Source organism: Magallana gigas, chromosome 5, assembly GCF_963853765.1.
Source record: "Magallana gigas chromosome 5, xbMagGiga1.1, whole genome shotgun sequence".
Lineage (NCBI taxonomy): Eukaryota > Metazoa > Mollusca > Bivalvia > Ostreida > Ostreidae > Magallana > Magallana gigas.
In genome coordinates, this window is record NC_088857.1 from 16,032,660 (window position 1) to 16,052,940 (window position 20,281).

The 20,281-nt window shown below is 33.8% G+C and overlaps 2 protein-coding genes across 6 annotated transcripts in view; one reads left to right on the forward strand and one right to left on the reverse strand.

The window, feature by feature from the left end:
* Positions 1-1,337, reverse strand: part of LOC105318289 (zinc finger CCCH domain-containing protein 13) — a 29,783-nt gene extending 28,446 nt beyond the window's left edge. For all 3 annotated transcript variants that reach the window (XM_066085443.1, XM_066085440.1, XM_066085442.1), the window contains exon 1: positions 1,317-1,337. In XM_066085443.1, coding sequence (XP_065941515.1) covers positions 1,317-1,322 — 6 coding nt within the window. In that variant the 5' untranslated portion in view covers positions 1,323-1,337. The remainder of the gene's footprint in view (positions 1-1,316) is intronic.
* A 370-nt stretch (positions 1,338-1,707) lies between these two features.
* LOC105318291 (tetratricopeptide repeat protein 21B) lies at positions 1,708-17,749 on the forward strand. 3 transcript variants are annotated; one of them, XM_066085437.1, is made up of 39 exons: positions 1,708-1,846; positions 2,161-2,290; positions 2,691-2,801; positions 2,962-3,026; positions 3,559-3,657; positions 4,637-4,719; positions 5,020-5,217; positions 5,610-5,694; positions 5,788-5,886; positions 6,437-6,629; positions 6,845-6,942; positions 7,066-7,173; positions 7,394-7,486; positions 7,572-7,701; positions 7,899-8,056; positions 8,263-8,383; positions 8,656-8,762; positions 9,151-9,389; positions 9,506-9,578; positions 9,701-9,811; positions 9,980-10,035; positions 10,999-11,084; positions 11,254-11,460; positions 11,815-11,941; positions 12,355-12,420; positions 12,522-12,624; positions 12,735-12,845; positions 12,969-13,050; positions 13,279-13,429; positions 13,699-13,854; positions 14,046-14,112; positions 15,214-15,339; positions 15,612-15,644; positions 16,287-16,400; positions 16,591-16,644; positions 16,862-16,918; positions 17,016-17,136; positions 17,233-17,300; positions 17,660-17,749. In XM_066085437.1, the coding sequence occupies exons 1-39, from the start codon at positions 1,820-1,822 to the stop codon at positions 17,735-17,737; spliced, it is 4,191 nt and encodes a 1,396-aa protein (XP_065941509.1). In that variant the 5' UTR covers positions 1,708-1,819; the 3' UTR covers positions 17,738-17,749. The 3 variants fall into 3 exon arrangements, with proteins under 3 accessions (XP_065941509.1, XP_065941510.1, XP_065941511.1); XM_066085438.1 differs by lacking the exon at positions 15,612-15,644; XM_066085439.1 differs by lacking the exons at positions 11,254-11,460; positions 15,612-15,644.
* The last annotated feature ends 2,532 nt before the right edge of the window (positions 17,750-20,281 follow it).

Genomic DNA, 20,281 nt, shown 5'->3' on the forward strand with positions numbered 1-20,281 from the left:
TAGAGGCCCTATCTGGCTTCAGGTTATGAATTTCCTAAGCATTCTATTACAAAAGGCAAGCACAGAGTGATATGAAGTTCAATAACTCTCTCTCTCTCTCTCTCTCTCTCTCTCTCTCTCTCTCTCTCTCTCATGTGTGGGATATTATTTGTGTCAGAAAATTATTTGCAGTGAAAACTGCAAATATCAGTCATTCAAAATTTATATCAAAATATCATCAAAAATGGTTTAAAATATGAGATAGCTATCTTCATTAAGTTATCATATGTCAATGATACAGAGACATGAAAAAATGTCCTTTTAACAAGCCATTTTTGTATGTCTATTTTATTAAAACTGATATTTTAACCTTCTATTAACAACATTTGTAGTTGTTGAATTTGATATAAAAATGAATAGATATGTACTTTTTAAATAAATTTGATTTGATGTTTGATTTAGCATGAAACCCTTTTGTTGAATAAAAGATTTAAATCGCTGTTCAATGGTTATTCATTCAAAACTATTTGTACTCCAAGTTTTCATCATTACATTGTATTATTTAAATTGTGCACACATGGGTCTGAGGAAATTGTGTCAATCATTTTTGAAAGAATCATATATAGTTTAAGTACACCCAGTATGAATAAAAATGCCAACTATTTTTCATTTTCCCACAATAAAGATTGCTTGAACTTTTTCATTGTATTTGTTAAAGGGGCTTGGACCCATAGTTACTCTACGTGATATAGTAAAGTTATGGCTATTAATATTTATACAGTCTCTAAAAACATAAGATATATTAAATCATATCACCATGCGGATGCCAAAAGACCATCAGTTTGTAGTGGCGGTCTATAAATAAAACCCTCTCCGTCTAGAGTGTTATGTCACCGTAATTCTTCAGTAAATACTTATGTGTCTTATAAACGTTTGCTCATGGGATTAAGAGTGGGTAGGAAGATAATTTTATCTCTGATTATTCTGTCAGCACAATAGAGGCTAATCTACTTTGTGGATTCTACTACCTGTGAAGCAAAGTAAATTTTGGTTTAAAATACTTTCGCTTTTAGTGACAATATAATGCATTGTATTTTAATTTTTTTTGATTGACCATTTAAACCTTTTACAAATCTTTTCCAAAAAAATAAAATATATATATTCAAATAATTCATTGCAATTTTTAAATTTAAAGTAAAATCCCAAAAGAGAAAATTCAATAAAAATTATAGTTTTAACATCTATAACGTAAGGGTACCTGTTGCGCATATTTAAAAAATATATTTTAATAAAAATAAAATGAGCGCAAAAATATCAAAGTACATCGTGGTACTTACGATCATGTGTCAAAGTAAGGGGGCCTTTATTTACATCAACTCTAAATGCCATGTTTATGTTCTTTAACTTAGTCAATAATACATTATAATCACTCCATAATCTGGTTTTTCATTCGAGCAATCCGGAAACGTGGATTTGTTGTAATAATTGTCATGGAGCAATCAAGGATAAAATCGAAAGGGAGAGTAATTTTCGGTACAGTTAACACTAATCACATATCAATAAAACATTGATAAAACAAAGTTAAGTAGTAAAGTAAATGTGCTAAAGGAATATAAAAATTATGGTAACCGTTTCTAATAAACAAGGCAATATATTCTTGTGGAATAATTATTTTGGTTTGAAATACTATCCCGGTAATTTTTTTTATCCCCTTCGATTCTCTTGCATGACCTTTATTACCGGAAGATAAACTTTCTAAAGACATGCGCAGAGGGAAATTCCATTTAGAAAACTTGCAGTAGTCCGATTTTTACGGCAAAATTCATAAAAATCTGCCAAAATGGTAGACACAGATCCAACAATAATAGTAAGAACTTTGATACATTCTTTTTCAAGTTTTTCAATATTTGAGTAAGGATGTTAAATGAGATACATCGTTTTAAGCTACCTAACGAAGGTAGTATTCATTTCGAATTTTCTCAGATTTTTTTTTTATCATTGTCAACATGTTGTCTCAAGTAGTTTATCGCTCATTTTAATTCAATTTCAATGTGAAAGTGATTGAACTTTCATTATGGTGTAGATAAAGATATGCATTTTTGACAAGTAAGCTGTTACTTTTATGATCATGTACATGTTACTGTACTGAAGTTTGATAATGATAACTGTTTGTTCTTCCAGGGTAAAATTTCCTATTACTGTAGGGAAAAATACTACTGTCATATGGAAAATGCTGCTACCGAAGGACTACAAAAATTCAGTAATGACCCAGTTCTCAAGTTCTTTAGGGCATATGCAGTTATTTTACAAGGTATGTTTATATGACACAATGGGTTTCATCACAATAATTTCATTTTTAAACCTTTTCTCAATCTGTATACTGCAAACTTTAAAGAATATGGTAGATTCCTTATTTTAAATGAGTACATAATTCCACAATTCAACCGATTTGCATCAAATCGTGAGAATTTAAAATTGCAAACACCAAATTTTTATATATAGTTTCATTTAGTTTAGTACATTCATCCAAAAAATTTTAAAATCTGTGATATATCATGTATATACTTCTTGTGAATTTAAATGATGCAAATTATAATTTTTCATGTTTAATTTGGAATCTACATTAATTGTCACAAGTGTTATTAGATTGATGTTAATATTGAAACTATCATCAAAACTTTATACCATCTGAGTGTATTTTTTAACTTCAGGACGTATTCAGGAAGGAATAAGAGAATTGGATGTATTGAAAGACAAGAGGGATGTGAATATATGTTCAACAATGGCACTTATGTTTGCTCATAAACATAGTCAATCTGTTGGTAAGATTTTCTCTTTGCACATAGCTCAGTTTCACAATTCTTAGCATTTAAAGGGCAGAAATGCTTAATTATATATAGCAACCATAAATGGTAGGATGTTGCTTGTAATTTTCCTATCATTTATTGAATATTAAATATTTCCTTTGTATTTGTTTTTTAGACAGAGAAGCTGTGCAGGAGTTGGATGCAAAGTTAAAGGAGGAAAGGAAACAAAGTGGGGAAATGGTAATAAATAAAATAGCATAGACCAATCCACACTTTACAAAAGTTATGTCCCTTGGCCGCCATCTTTGGGGAAAAACCCATATATTTCTCACAGTAGCCTTTGTAGTTTAGAGGGTTGTAACTTCGTCATTTGACATTAGAAATCCGTTTCCGCTGTGAATTTGGATTGCCCCAAGTTGGGGCAACCCACACATCGAAGGAATAAATTAAATTCCGAGAGATTTCTTCACAGGGCCCCCAAATACTTGGTTGCATAAAGAAGGGAAAAGTTGTGTTTTTCCCTTTTGACCTTTGGGTTGACCCCGCAAAGGGGAACAACTTTTGCAAAGTGTGGATTGGACTATACAGAAATCCAGATATATAGTCCTGTTCAAAATAGATCTAATAGTATGAAAAATGTAAATGATAATCTGTCCGAAATACTTGAACTATGTATCTGATGTAAATTATAAACTTCATTGACATTTTTTTCTTGCAACCCACACACATGAACTGAAGAGGTTGTAAATATTTTATTTTGTCTTCTTAAAAGGGTTTATATTATGGAGGTCTGTTCCTGCTTTTGAATGACAAACCAGACAAAGCAAGAGAATACATAGATAGGATGCTGAAAATGGCCACAACAAAAGAGGTGATAAATCAAACTTTCTCAGAAATATCAAAACTAATAATGTAAATTACTTGTTAAGAGTAGAAAAGTATTACATATAGTCTTGAGAAACTTTTGACTCGCAAATTGGCAATTTATTTATCAGTATCTAATGAGTAATGGATATTTTACAATACTCAGATAATAATTTGATTATGACTTCTGAACAGTGATTTGAACAGTGATTTAAAGAAATTTGTTTTTCTAATGGATTTTGCATATATTAGCAAAAAGATTACTTTACATCTTTGATGCACTATCATGTAAGGCAATTAATGTTCTCATTCTTTTTGAGGTTTTGTATTAACTTATATTGTGTTTCTGTTAGTTTGTTTTATCCAAAGCAAAGTTTTTATTATTTATCGTGGAAAAGTCAATCAAAAATAAAAGTTTATTATCTTGAAATAGCTTCCAGCAGTAAAAATGAAGGATAAAATTTGAAAAATGTAATGGAATATATTGTCATGATATCTTAGTATCTTATGTTGGCATTTTTGTTCTAATTTTGTCTGTTTTTTAATACTGTGGTTTCATTAATATTCGTAGCATCCATTTTTTGTAGATTGAGGAAAATTAACAGTTTTAAGGATTCCTGAAATCATTAAAAATTGAATTGTATTTATGAAATGTGTTGTCACATACCTAATTTACCTTATGAACATTTAAAATTAGGATCAACTCTCATAGAAGATTCTCAATTTTTGGCCTTAGCTGAATACTGATGAAACCAAAGTAGCTGCTTAAATAAATTGTATTTTATTGCTTTTTTGGTAAACAGTTTGAGGTATTTTCTTATATCATTATTGCATGTATGTGCCTGGAGTAAATTGAATTTTAATGTTTAAAATTTTTTTGTTTTATAATTTTGGTATAATTCCAAAGTAAAGTTTATGTTTCATATATCTGTTTGCTAAACTTAAATGGTACATTTATTTATTTTTTAAAATGAAATTTCTTACAGGGATTTGTAGCTAAAGGATGGATTGAACTGGAGAGTGGGAGAGAGGCCAAAAAGGCCATTAAATATTTTGATGATGCAATTGGGTAATAATTTTGTGTTCTGATATAATTTGATTGACTATTTATTAGAAAATATTACCCAGGAGAATAAGTTTTGTTGTGTCAAAAATACCCAGATTTATCATAAAACTATTTAAAAATATTGTTTGGAATTCAATTTCATTGATAAACACTGTTTACAATTTAGTCCTAACAAATATTTCATCTTAAAGTAACAGTATGAATGAATGTGCCAGTGATAATACAGAATGAAAAAACTAATACATGTTGGAACAAACAGTGAAAGGTACTCATTTGTCATGTTTACATCATTTAACTTGTCAGAATGGAGGGGGCCCGGGACATTAATGCCTTGCTGGGAAAAGCCAAGTACCTAGAGTCGCGCCACAATTTTACAGGCGCGCTGGAGCAGATCAATCAGCTGATCGTCACCTACCCAGGCTTCCTGCCTGCCCTGATCGAGAAAATGAAGCTACAGCTTAATCTCCAGGACTGGGATCAGGCCATAGAAACAGCTCAAAGGTATGTGTATCTATTGAATTGTTACACTCTGATATTAAGTAAGTAAAATCACAAATGTAGCCAAGTTTCTTTGGGGGTCCCTGGCAAATTTCCCACCAATTCTATCATATGAATATATTGATACTTTGAAAAAATCTGATGAAATTATCAATATGCTTTATTATATGATAATAATTCATATTTCTTGAAATTATGACACACAGTAGACCAAGGTTTGAAGACAATTACAGTTTAGATTTTTATATTTAAAAAAAAAAATGAAAATTGATTTTAAAACTAACTTGGGAACTGTAACTCTGCTGAGTAATGAAGCCTGTACATTTTTGTTAATCGGACTCCCTGTATGATTGTGATATTTCTTCAATGCTCATTTAAACTCTGCATGTTGACAGAGCTTTGGACACTGATCTACACTGTACAGAGGCACTCAAGTACCAGGTCATATATCTCCTGTCCAGGGAGGGCAACTACTCCGAGGTCAGTACAGAATTATAGACAGAATTCATCTGAAACCAGCTATACATGTGGTCATTTTTATTTTGCAACTTTTTTATTGATTAATTATTTCAGGCATCTGGTAAAATAGGAGATCTTATCTCAGCACTGGATAGATTTGAACCAAGAAGTTCCTACCTATACTACCACATGGCACAAATATTCAGCAGAATAGTGAGTTGATGTATTATTTAGATAAGTATATTTACATTGGTAATATAACAATGCATAGAGTACTTTACCAGTATGTATAAAGATGATCTCTGAAATCACTAATTGTGAGACCAATTCTTGATTCATTGTAGCCTTTACAAAGTTACCAGTATCCTTCTTCAATCAATCTTCTCAAAAAATATAAATGATTTCTCTGAACCTACTGTTTTCATTTTTGTATTAGATGATCTGTTAAGATACTGTAAATTCCTAGTTAAACGCGAGAAATTTATATCCGCGTAAAATCGCGAGAAGCAAGCCTCGCGGATTTTAAAACCTCGCTATTATTTTCTGAGAGTTGGGAAATAAGGATAAATGTTCTGCGTTCGCGATTTTATATTCTCACGATTTAATACAAAACACTGGGAACGCGGAAATTAGTGCTCGCGTAATATAAGGAATTTACAGTAACTTATTATATGACTAATTTATTGTTTACTGTGTATGTTAAATTAAAACTGTTAAATCTTCATTCTATCTTGATAACCATATAAATGTCAATTTGTAACAGTGCGGAAGAAATGCCCTAGTCCTGCAGCAGACGTACACCCTGGTGGAGCGCTCGGTGCAACAGGACTCGGAGAACACCGAGTACATCAATGAACTCGGCTTTCAGCTCCTCCTACAGGGGAAGGTCAAGGATGCCATGAAGTGTTACAGGAACGCCATGAAGATAAACGACACCAGTGTTCAGTCTCTCACAGGTTGGTTATTCTGATTAAGTAAGAAAAACCAGCAAGACTTGTACTTTGTTTTCTTGTCACTATTGAATCTTTTAAATTCAGTCTTTTTGGCCAATCTTTAGTGCTTTAAGAATGAGACAGGCTTAGTTTTGATAGTAGTTTTATTTTCCTTCATTACTTTTTAATGTCAAGGTTGATGCTGTTGTAGCGTACACATAAATATCTTCTGTTTAAAGGTATCATTCGATGTCAGTTGATTGAAAACCAGCTAGATGATGCTGCACAGCAGCTGGATTTCTTGCAAGAAGTACAACAAAGCATCGGAAGAACCTCAGTGAGTATAAGGCAATTCATCAAACCTCTCTCAGAACTGGTCCTAGGATGATGAAATGAATTGCATGTATTGGTACATGCTGGATTATCAGTACTTAACCAGTAATTAAATTGTGTTTTACAGGAACTGGCTTATCTAAGTGCTGCATTGTCTATAAAGAGAGGAGAGGGTCCAGACAAAGCTTACAAACTACTGAATGAAGCTGTGGAGATCCATTTCACTGCCTTAAAAGTAAGTTAATGGCAAAAACAATAAAAAGAGTAAGTTCAAATCAAAATGAACCAAAAAGATAGTTCAAATTCAAATTCAAAATCAAAATACGAAGTTGATGGTAGATGTTAGTTAAACTCAAATAGAACTTATTAATGAAATTGAGTTCTTTGCAAAGTGGATATCAAAAGCATATCAGTTTATATGTTGATCACAGAAATATTGTTGATATTTATTTTAGGGAAACCCCCTTGGACCGCAATATTATCTGTTGCTCAATCCAGACTTTTTGCTGCAGATGCTCAAAGATTTCCTAGTATTTGCTCCTACACAAGTTAGTATGCATGTCAATACCCTAGGCATAATCAAAGTGTTTGCTTTGGTACCCTGGTAATTTTAAGAATTGTCTTTGTTAACAGCCTATAAAGCAGGGTCAGCCCCCTGACCCTCTCCTTAAGCGCTGCTGTCAGGTACTTGAGGCCCTGACCCGCACTGTTCCCGGTCTCCTGGAGGCTTTGTACCTTATGGCCAAGGTCCGCTTCCTGCAAGGTATGCTATCCAAAATGCTATCAGCCTCATATTCCGAAATGTTCATTGTATATAATAGAAGCAGTGGTTCTGTTCTTACCTTTATGTTAAAAGGTTTAGAATAATTTTATAGTGAGATACAGTGCATAGAGTACTATAAGTAGTGAATCGCTTTGTCCGTGTGTTTTTACATTCTTTGAATGTTTTCCTGGTTGTAGGAGACATTGACTCTGCCCAGGGGACACTGAACCACTGCCTGGAGATGGAGAACACCTACTCAGACGCCCACATCTTGATGGCCCAGATCCACCTCTACCAGAACAACTTCAAACTGGCCAACCAATCCCTGGAGGTCGGGCTCAGCTACAACTTTGAGGTAAACCATCAATCCAAAACTTTCTCTGTGGTGCATAGACTGTCTGTCTGCATGATGTGTGTGAAAGGTACAAATATATGATTTACAGTAACTTTTCATGAAAAGTTTCTTTTGCAATTGCAATTGCAATTGTAATGTTGTAGCAGTGGCTATGGCATAGTTATCAGTTAATGGCCTGCACAACAGATTATATTTGTTATTGACAGGTGAGAGACCACCCCCTGTATCACCTGATCAAGGCTCGAATTCTGAAGAAGTCAGGCGACTCGGCAGAAGCTGTTAAAACCCTACAGATGGCCATGACCCTGCCAGGGGTCAAAGCGGCAGGTGAGTGTTGTGAGCATTGAAAAAACATTTACGATATAAGAATTTAAATCTATACAAATTTTAGATTCTCTGAATTAATAACTTTTAATTGCATTCATAAATAGTTGTTTAACTTTTATGATGTAAAGATACATGCTATAATGCCATAGTGCCATTTACAATTTACTGCTGCATGTTCATTACCCATAATTCACTATATTTTGAGTATTGGGAAGGATACACATGTATTAAATGATTTAGTTTTTATGATAGCAAGGTCATGTGTATTACAGGGAAGGGACCCATGGCAAAGAAAGGGAAGGTGCCAGACATTGGTACCAATGACAGGGTCTCTGTGTTCCTGGAGCTAGCTGAGGCCCACACTGCCCTCGGAGAAACGGTCAGTTTACGTCAAATCTATTTCTTCAGGAATTGTTATACATGTACATTTATTCAAAGCTTCATAAGGAGTACTGTAGATTCTTTTTTAAATGCGAGTTCAAAACTCCATTATTCCATCATTTAGTATCTAATGTTGAGAATAAAAACAAGTGAATGCCAAACATTTGTAATAATTTCATACTGTATACAACTATCAGAAAAAAAAAATAAAGAGAGATTTTAATATCTGCACAATGAACTTCTCATGATTTTACCAAGTTAGCAATTCCTTGCATTTACATGTATTAGGAATCTACAGTACTTTATTTGATCAAAAATAGGGCATTTCATCACTTACATTAAACATGAATGTACACATGTATTTAAAGTTGATTTTTACCTAACAGCACGAGGCAGCTAAGGTGATGCAGGATGCCATCAATGAGTTCAGTGGGACAGCCGAGGAGATCAGAATCACCATCGCCAACGCTGACCTGTCCATTGCCCGCGGCGACGTAGAAATGGCCGTCACCATGCTACGAAACATCACTCCAGACCAGACCTATTACGTCAAGTCTCGCGAAAAACTGGCAGACATTTATCTCCATCACAAAAAAGATAAAAGGCTGTATACTGGGTGCTATAGGTAGGAATCAATTACTTACTGATAGCTTTGATTCATTTTTTTTTGCCGAGGAAGAAGATAACTTTTCTTCACAAGGTTTTAAACAGAGAGATGATATAAAATCCATCTTGTTTCAGAGAACTTTATGACAAGCAGCCCAATGTTGAAACAGCTCTGTTACTGGGAGATGCCTACATGAGTATCCAGGAGGTGTGTTTATGTTGAATATCCAAAGCAGATCAAACTTTTTTATTTCATTTTAATAGAAACATTCAGCAAGAGAATTTGGAAATGCTACACTTTAAAGTTATTTCATATGTTTTACATTTTAGCCTGATAAAGCCATTGAGGTTTATGAGAAAGCAATGAAGAATAACCCCAAAGAGACACAGTTAGCAAGCAAAATAGGACAGGCCTTGGTCAAGACCCACAACTATGGAAAGGTACATGAAAGTGCCTGTTTTATCATAATACCTGTGCCTGATCTTTGTCTTTAAGTTACAATGTTTAGGGGTTAGTTAATTAAAAAAAGTTGATTAATTCTGAATCTTCCAGGATATAATAAATTCTACCAATAGAAATGTTAGCTCTCATTATTTTCTTATTTGTAGGCAATAAATTACTACGAAGCTGCTCTGAAAAATGGCTCCAGTCAAGGTTTTCTAAGGTAAGTGCTTTTTGTGAACTATTAGTCTTTTATGTTTAGTACATGTGTGTTACTTCTCATGAAACAGAAATTGTTAACATGTACATTTTAAAGATTTTAAAGTTTAATGGAGAGTGTTTAAAGGAATTTTCACTTGAGTAATGTGATTTTTTTAATAAAAATGTGACTTGTGTGTCTTATGTTTTCCATTTAAAAAAAAAAAGATTTATAAGGTAAAAATGAACTCCACAGCATCAGTCTGTTCACTGGGTTTCTGACTGGGTTTGTGAAGGCTATGTCAATATTGTGTTCATTCTACACAATGGATTCATCCCATGAGATCACAAAGTCTACACGTTTATCATTTAGACATATTAGGCCAAAGACATATTTTAATTGAAATTAATTTTCTTAAAGTTAAATGTTTGTAGTTTATGGCTGTCAGTATATTTAAAAGTTAACTTCTTTAAAAATATTATTTTATTGGATTTATGCAAATTGTTTTAGTGTTGCTAGACTTAGAGAGTTAAATCAAAGGAGGTATGAGGCTGAATATTAATTTTTAATTCCATTTTTTTAAAGAAAATATATTGAATATTGCAGTTTGTTCCTGTGTACATTGTTTATAATTGTTATTCAGAATGTTTTATTTGACATTTATTATGGGCATTATTCATGCATTATTCATTCATGATTTTCATGATCTTTGAATTTTAATCCATTTCTTTAATAATCCCTTTCACCTTAGATAAAATTTAAGACCTTGTTGGGTTTTCGGGCACTCTTTTTTGTTGTTGTTTGTATTAACATTTGACAGTGAATGAAAGAGAGAATCTACCGGTAATTTGAAAGTACAGATATGCCTGTAAAGTCTTATTGATCCAGAAAATGACACAAGATTGTTTAACTAAGATTATTAATTTTCAGATTGAGACAGATTACCTGAAAACTTGTGAATCTCAGTTTATGAATTTTGTCTTACAGACATGATCTAGCTGAATTGTTGTTAAAACTACGACAATATGACAAGGCAGAAAAAGTACTCAAACAGTCCCTGGAAGCTGAATCAGGTGTGTGTTTATAATTGCGAAAAATGGATTTATTTCATAGTTGGTATAAATGTGAAATTAAGATACCAATATCCAAAAATGTGATTTAGACTAGAGATTTTATAGTGCATTTGTTTAATGCACTATGATTGAGACTCATTTATGTAAAATGTTGTACCAAAAATATCAGAAGATCCTAGGGATGAATCTCCTCAAAAGAAAAAGAATAGAAAGAAGTTGAATGACAATGAGGTGGAGATTCTTGGTATCCTTGAGGACATAGAATGGGAGCGGAGTGTGGAGAGCAGTGAACTGAACTCCTTTGTGGGAGTTAATAGAATTAAAAGGAAATACAGTGTAGAATCACAATCATTTTCTTCTCTATCGAGGGACTTGTGTAAGCTAAAAGTTACGAGTTTGAGATTTGGGGTCAATTGCTCCTTCATTGTTGCCAAATTTTGGTTGTTTGTTTCATGCGGTTAGTTTTATTGTTTCTGTTATGTTTAAGATTTGTTCCCCTTTGGTTATTTTACATTTCAATGAATTTGACATTCTTGTTGTACATATATCATAAATTTTGTACCTTTTGATCTATATTGGAGTTCCATGAAAATATTTTTGTAATTGCCAATTGTAGTTTTAAGTGCAACATAATGTGCAAGAGAACTTCAAATACTGATACATACATGTACATGTATATGTGTGTACAGGTTTAATCCTTACAATTCTTGAAACTAAATTAATCTTTTAGCCTCTGACCTTGATACCATGATGGAACACACCAAACTGATGGTGCTACTGGCCAAGGTGTACCAGAAGGTGGATAGAATGGAGGATGCCATGACGGCCCTGACCAAGGCTCGGGACATGCAGGCCAGGTACACAGCTAGACCGCCTAGAGATGTCTGGTCCCAATATCATTAAACACCTGTTTATTGTGATACACAGTATATCTGGGGGGGGGGGGGGGGGGTTGCATGTCACAAAAATGGGGAAAATATGTACCATTTTTAATTTGCCTCTGTCATTTTAAAAGTGTCTTACAGAAAGTAATACAGGATATATTTCTGCGTATTCGATATTTTGTGATTTGAAAGAGATTGCAAAAATTAGATCATCGCAGAATTACTGGATATAATTATGGTAGTTTTATATAATAATAAATATATGAATTTTAACTTGTATTAAAAATTTTCATAATCTAGAGGCCTGTAGTTCAACTGAAAGCTTTTGGATGTAGAATACTTACGTGTTTCACACTTTAATATTTACTTGTATGTTCATTTAATAGAGTTTTGAAGCGTGTTCAAATTGAGCAACCAGATGCTGTCGGCCAACAGAAACAGTTGGCCTCAGAGTAAGACTTTACTTCTGTACTTTGTACTGTGAAATTGAAACACGCTAAAATTATTGTGATTTTAATTTATTGATTTCTGTTTTGTCTCTGTGTTCTTCCAGTATTTGTGTGACAATGGCAGAACAAGTAAAAGGACAGAGAGATTACGAGAAAGCCATTAAGTTCTATAAAGAGGCTCTGGTCTACAATGAAAATGACAGCAAGGTAATGATACAAATGACAATGAAGTTTGATTCATTCAAATAGCGTGAGCTTTATACTAGAAATCAGATGCAATGATCAGTATGGTTGATATTTCTGTGTCCTTCACAAAGGTGATGTTGGATCTGGCTGGGCTGTACTTGATGACAGAAGACCTTGATTCCTGCCAGCATCAGCTGATGAGTCTCCTGAAGAATGAGAAGGAGAATGACGCTGCTACAATTGTAAGTCGTGACAGAGCCGAAATTTGATGTTCAAATTCTGGAATTGAAAGGAATTTTTGGTGACATTTACAGGTAGGAGAGCAAGTATTATGGTTTAATTTTTTTATTTTTCTCTTGTAACAGATGTTGGCAGACTTGATGTTCAGGAAGAATGAATATGACTCGGCTGTGCACCATTTTCAGCAACTGTTGACTGTCAAACCAGGTTTGTTGGTTTATTGAGTATTGCAACTCTACTAAACCTAAGATGAAGATTTGAGATGACAGTATTGCTTTATAATGATAAGTGATTCTATAGTGAACTCTGTAGATATGATCTAAGGCGTGTTTAACAGAGCGAGCGCTCGCCAAAATTTCCTGCACCTGCAACACAAATTTTGGCGAGCACTCGCTCTGTTGAACATACCTCAGATGTTACTGTGCTTCCCGACAGATAACTATGAGGCCCTGGCAGGACTAGTGGATCTGATGAGGAGATCCGGGAAGCTGGAGGAGGTCCCTAAGTTCCTTGAGGCTGCTGAAAGTGCCACAGGGAGAGCTAGCATGGAGGGTGGATTCAACTACTGTAAAGGCCTGTATGAGTGGTAAGAGAATACATACTGTAGATTACTTTTGTTTACGTGAGTACCTAATTCCGTGATTCAACTGTTTTGCATCAAATCTCTTGGTTTTGTTTCGTTCTGTCTGAGAAATAAAAGCAAGATTTAAAAATGATTACATGAATATTAATTCCTTGCATTTCATTAGAAATCTACAGTAGATGTAGATTTCCAACATTCTTACTGTAAAAGTGGATTGCAGAATGATGATTTATATTTTACTATGTTTGCTATCAAAGAATGTGTGCTTTTAGGTACACTGGTAACCCGACAGCTGCTCTGAAGTTGTTTAACAAAGCTCGTAAAGACAGCGACTGGGGAAACCTGTCTATCTACAACATGATCGAGATCTGTCTGAACCCTGACAATGATACGCTGGGGGGAGAGGTGTTTGAGGACGAGGGAACTGGGTCAGTGGTTATTGTTAATGTTAGCAAGTAGCAGTAAACATCAGCTTGAAACTCTGACTACTTTTGAAAATTACCATTTTTCTGTATACAAAATATAAAAGTAATTTAGGAAATAAAGAATAAAAGAATTTTTGAGATTTTTTAGTAATTGTTCTACAATATTGATGAAATGAAAATGTTTTGAATTTCAGAGCTGTGGATCGAGACAAGATGGAGAGTGAACAAGTGGCTGTCAGAACAGCGGAAAAATTACTCAAGGCAAGAAATTACTTTGTATTGTCACATGTTGACTAAGTTGAAAAAATTACTAGTAAATGTAAGAATATACTGGTACATGTTTATTCTGATAGTGGTTTAACGAGGCCGGGTCTAATTTGTTCTGCCCTAGATTTTTGGATGAAATTTTTTACATGAATTTCTACTGATATAATTATTATTTTAAGATTAAAAAATAAGACATTTACCACACCGTTTGCTTAGGGGGTCATCTCAAAGTTTGTTAATCTTTAACATAGGCCCCTATGGGATTTTGCATGAAATGTATCAATTTTGCACATTTTTTACATTTTTTTAAAACTTCTGCCCTAGGGATTTCTTTTTCTGTTCTCAATATTAAAGTTATTGCTAAAAGGCATCAAATGGTCAAATAAAAAAATCCTTTTACCTCCTGGTTTGTTCCAGGGGTCTTATCAAAGTTGATTTTTGTATGCCCAATTTCCCAGATTCGTCAGATAATGACTTTTTTTTATTTGACAAAGGCGGAAAAGGTGATCTATATAGTATTATTAAAACATTGAGACATATTTAAGTAATAAAAAGATATATAACATCACATATCAAGGGTCAGTAATATAAAATACATGGTTACTGTCTTGAAATATATGAATTAAGCTATATTTACGCGGGTTGAGAAAACGTGACAGAGTGTTAGGCTTGCTGAATCCTCTTCACATTTTCGACCCGAGCCCAAACATACTTATACTTCGAGACATTTATGTTTATTCCACAATATAACATTAATTTTACGCATCAAACGAGCTATTTTCAACAAACTTCGCTGAATATCTTCAGTTGAAACTATCACGCCATGGCGTGAACCAAGCAAAAAGATGACGTCACAATCCAAATGAAACGCTGCGCGAAAGCGTGCGTACTCGTTCTGTACTCGGCCTCGTTAAAGTGCTTTTTATAAAGAATTTGCTGAAGTCATCATTGCAAAAATGATTGTCAAATTTCACTGGTACGAGAAGAATCCTCATACATATGATAATATATATCAAAACATAATATAGTTTGTTTAAACATGGAAATGATGAATTGTTAACGTACATACCTCACATGAGCTTTGTGTATATACAGGAAGTAAAGGCCAAGCCTGGAGACTTGAGGCCCAAGATGTTGGAGAACATGGCACTGATTGCCTCAAAACAGAAACAGAATGTGGAGAAGGCTGTCAATAACCTAATGGAAGTCAGTGCTAATGAGGTAAGGGCCCTCAGCCAGGGTGAATGCTGATGAGGTGTATTATTTTGTGAGTGTTATTGATGTCATTGTTTGAAATATTTTGATTTGAATGTATTTCAATTGATGAAGCGAGGAGCAAAAAAAAAGATATATTTGAAAGATACTCAAATGTATAAAATGTGTACATATAGGTCATTGAAATGAAATCCAATAATTTCGAAGGAAATGAAATTGCTCTAAAAGGTGTGAGCTCTTGTAAGAAGATTATAACAATAAGTGCTTATTTTATGTAGCATGACTCGGAAATTCCCACCTCAGGTTCAGCGGTAGGTGCTGTTTTCTTGGTTACAGGGACATTGTGTTGATTTCTTGGTGTCAGGAACGTTCTGTAGCAACCTCCTTAGTTGATAGAGGTCACAGTTCAAGGTCACAGGTCCCTAGTTTGCACAAATCATCACCATTACTGTACTTCCTGCAGTTCAGTTTTTCAACCATACCTCACAAGGATTTTGTTCTTAAAATGTGTCTGCTGTTTTTCAGAGACATATTTTTCATGCAGGGATATGTAAAATATAAATGTACTGAACATATAAAATTCTAAATAATAGTAATATTAAAGTACAAGATCCAGGTTAATGATGCTTATAAATGAAAGTTTCATATTAATTTGTTTACTAGCTGGTACAAATTTCATTTGTTTTTCAATATATAGTGGAAAAATGTATACAAGTGGTTTTAGGTAGAACAGTAAACAGGTGCACATTAAATGTTGTACAGTGACGCCACCACTATCTAGCTAGTTCATTTTCATTTTATTGATCATGCACATTATCAAAGATTTCATACAACTGAAGAAAATAAGTCATGTTTGGTTATTTGATAAGCAATATGTTTTTTTCTGTCAAAAGTACATGTACTGTCTTGTATTTTCCGTGATAATCTCTAAAAAAAAATCCATTTTTACACAGCGAGAACATGTGGGTGCATTGTATGGAATCGCGGCGGCCTACATGGTACTAAAACAGACTCCTAGGGCCAGGAACCAGCTCAAGAGAATCGCCAAAAATAACTGGACCATGCAGGTTAGGATTATGGGTTATAATGTATATTTCTAAACACGAATTACTACTGGGCATGACTGATATTGATATGAAAACTATTCTTTCTTTATTTTTTGCATCTTTCAACTGAATCATTTGCTTGCACGTCCATTAGAAAAACAGAATATTTAGTCTAAGCTTAATCTGTTACGTGGTAATCTGATTTTTTTAGGATGCTGAAGATCTTGAGAAAGGTTGGCTTCTGTTGGCAGATATCTACATACAGGTACTTATTGTATTCTACCAGTAACATCAATATGTTTTGTTATCAAAATTTGTTTCCTTTAATAAGAATTAGAAGAAAATGTACAAACAATGAAAATTGGCTTAAGATAATGAATGTTTATAGTAGTGCATAGAGTTGTTTGAATGTGATGATTCATAATCCTTTTATAAAGCTCTTAAAGTGTGTAAAACTTTAAAATGCCTCCAATTTATTGTAGACTGGGAAATATGACATGGCTACAGAGTTACTAAAACGATGCCTACAGCATAATAGGGTGAGTTTTCTTTTGTATATTGAATTAGAAAGTATTGGTATTCATTTCAATAATTTTTTTCAAATACTGTCATTTTTAATTCAATCTTATTTTACAGTCCTGTTGCAAGGCACATGAATACCTAGGGTATATTTTTGAGAAAGAACAATCTTATAAAGATGCTGCCTCCAGTTATGAAATGGCATGGAAATATGGAAACAAAAACAATCCTGTCATAGGTATAACTTGTACTGTTCTTGATTAAATCATCATACAAACTATGCTAACTCATTTCTAATAACTATATGTTTAACATATTTTATTCTTCATTTCAGGCTTCAAGTTAGCATTCAACTATTTGAAGGCAAAGAGATTTGTAGATGCAATTGATATTTGTCATCATGTAAGTATCTGTTTAAAAGCTGATATAAAACTTTGATAAGCTAGGGAGAGGGATTTATGCAACCAAAGGGTCCCAAGTTTGAGTCTACCTTTGGTCATTACCCCAATATGTTATATTGGTGCCCAACAAAATCCAGGTGGATTTGATTGAAGAGTCTAAAGGGATAGAAATCTCAAAAAAAGGAAAGGGGAAAGAACATAATGCCACGCTGGCACTAGCTAGTAGATCAAACCTTTAGCTCATTCGATAGAGCAAGCATTCTTAAACTAATGGGTTTGAAGATGAGTCACTTGTGTTCTCTTAAACTGTTGGTGTTACATAAGATTACTTTATAACTGTTCATATAAATATTGTTTCAGGTATTAGGTAATCACCCAAATTATCCCAAAATAAGGAAAGAAATCCTAGAGAAGGCTAGAGCATCTCTACGAGTGTGACAGACTGCACTGTTAAAACAAAGACAATGAACAGACACTCATGACTACTCATCCAGTGAAGCGTATCACTTCCTGTCATGTGACTGACACTGCTGTGATAATTTTAGAGATCTTGAGAGGCAACTCCGTCCAGTTGAAGAGAACTTAATGTTGTAATTTTTTAATGTATGAAATAAATTATTTATTGAATTTATCATTATTGTTGACTTTAGAAATACCCCTTATAGAGTATGGTAATTTTCAATTTGACTAAGCCAGATCTCTATTTACATAGAAACAGTTTGTTGTACAAAAAGTGTTAAAAAGAGGTTTCTTTTAAATTGGTTGACATTTATTTTGTTTCTGAATGCAATGCATGTAAATATTTTTGGGAGTTGATTTTAATCAACTCTCCTATGCAGTTACTCTGGCAAACCAAAACTGAAACAGTGCTTGGACCTAAGCACAAATCATCACAGCTGACAAGAGTTAGTTCTTGAAAATAATCGATAAATTCGATGTAATGTAAGCTGAAGCATTTTTTTAAAAGGAAATCTTATTTATAAATACCTAAGAAATAGTCAGATTTTAAATAGTACGAACAATTTAGAAGTTTTTTGCATTCGTATGTATTCCTACGCCAGGGTTCAATATAGTCTCGTTCAACCATCGGCTGTCTCTGTGCATCTCCGACAAGCAGAGAGTCAGTCTATAACGTGATCTTGTATCTCTTACTTGTCGGAGATTAACGGAGACAGCATCTGGTTAAACGAAACTAGAGTTCATTATTGGTTGGATTCATACATTTTTTGAAATATTTCGAATACCGATACATAGTTTGATGAAATCAATTCTATTTTTAAATATTACACAACATGATTCATAAGAGGTTTTCTTGAAATTCTTGTCGGAAAAGTCCAAGAATCCATATTATAAAAATATGCGTACCGGTAATTCAAATAGAGATTATAAACTACTTGCCAAGCAAAATAACATATCGTTGATTTTAAGATAAATAATAATCGATAAAATCAACTCACGCCTAACTTTATGTGCTGTTCAGACCTTTAAGTTTTAAATATTGCAAGACAGCGTTACCTTTGTATTCTAATAGGTGCAGTGTATAACTCTTATCAATGATGTCAATATAAACACTGATATTAACTCCAGGAATTAGAGAATAAAAACACTACAGCAGTTTTGCAGATAATGACTGTATATCATTCGATAAGAAATATTATTTCCCGATGAGGGTTGGGTCAATGCTTCCACACCCCATGGTACAGTTCAGGAATTTGTCATGGCACTCTAGCCCACAGTGATGGTGGTAGGCTAAATGTGAGTCCACCGTCTGGTTATAGTGGCAGTGTAATGTTTGGATGACGCCAGTTACTTGGACATTTCCATTACAGAGGGATACACAGCAGTCCTCAAATGCATTCCCACACCCCGCCCGACACTTCACCACCCCAGCCTCTGTAGTGGCCAAAAGCACCAGCAAACTGACCAGGATAAAATTCTGCATCTAACAATGAAAGAAGGACAAAATTGCTGTAAAGCAGTGTTGAAGCAACAAACTTATCTCTTCAACATGCACATACTTTTGGGGATGGGGAGGGGGGGGTTATGATAATTCTATTCTCCTCCATTTAGGCAACATATAGTATCAACTTAGAAACTTTGTTATCATACATTTTAATTTGTGGGCAATTCGCATTAGTGTTGTATTTAAATCGTTGATTGATGAGTCATGGACTTGAACCTCCCTGAAAGGGACCCTAGTCCACCCCAGGTAAACACCTGGCATATTAAGCCAGTACCTTATAGAAGCAGCTTGCAAATAGAGTGATTTATTCAATAACACTCTACACAACGTCAAGTGCCCTTAATGGGATTTAAACCAGCAACCTTGCTTTGCCTACGACCTGTGTGGCATAATATTGTGTGCAGCAAATTTAATCATTCTTTAGACATGGTTCTTTTTTTAATTATTTTTTAGAGTAGTGAAATAATGGCAAAAAAGGATATTTAACAGAACACAGACATAATGCTGTTACATGTAAAAGGTATCATCAATGCATATGTGAAATTATAATTTAAATATCAGTACTTGCTGTAATGGTTTCAATGGCTTTAATATTGAATTCATTTGTAAAAAAATATTGATTCCTTTTAAAAATGTGAAATACAAACAATATTTTATGAAGTTTCTTGTAGGAATTGGAGGTTTATGACGTAAGTACAGGAAAAATGGAAACTTTATTGATTTAAATATTTAGTAAAGAAAGGTATTAAACCTACCTGTTCAAGTTGGTACAGTATGTATTGATTATCTGGTGATCTTGACCTTTAACAACTGTTGGTAATAGGGTCTTGCTGATAAAGATTCTTTGCTTAAGAAAATTAGAGGTAAAGCAAGTGCCATTAAATGGAGATAAGGTGCCATGGGTGGCAGTGTCTCTTTAATTTTTCATGTACTCAGTGGCCATTTTGTGGAAGAATCTTGTGTTTGAAGTGAAATCTAGATCCTACACCAAAGGGCTTGATTCACACATTTCTTTGAAT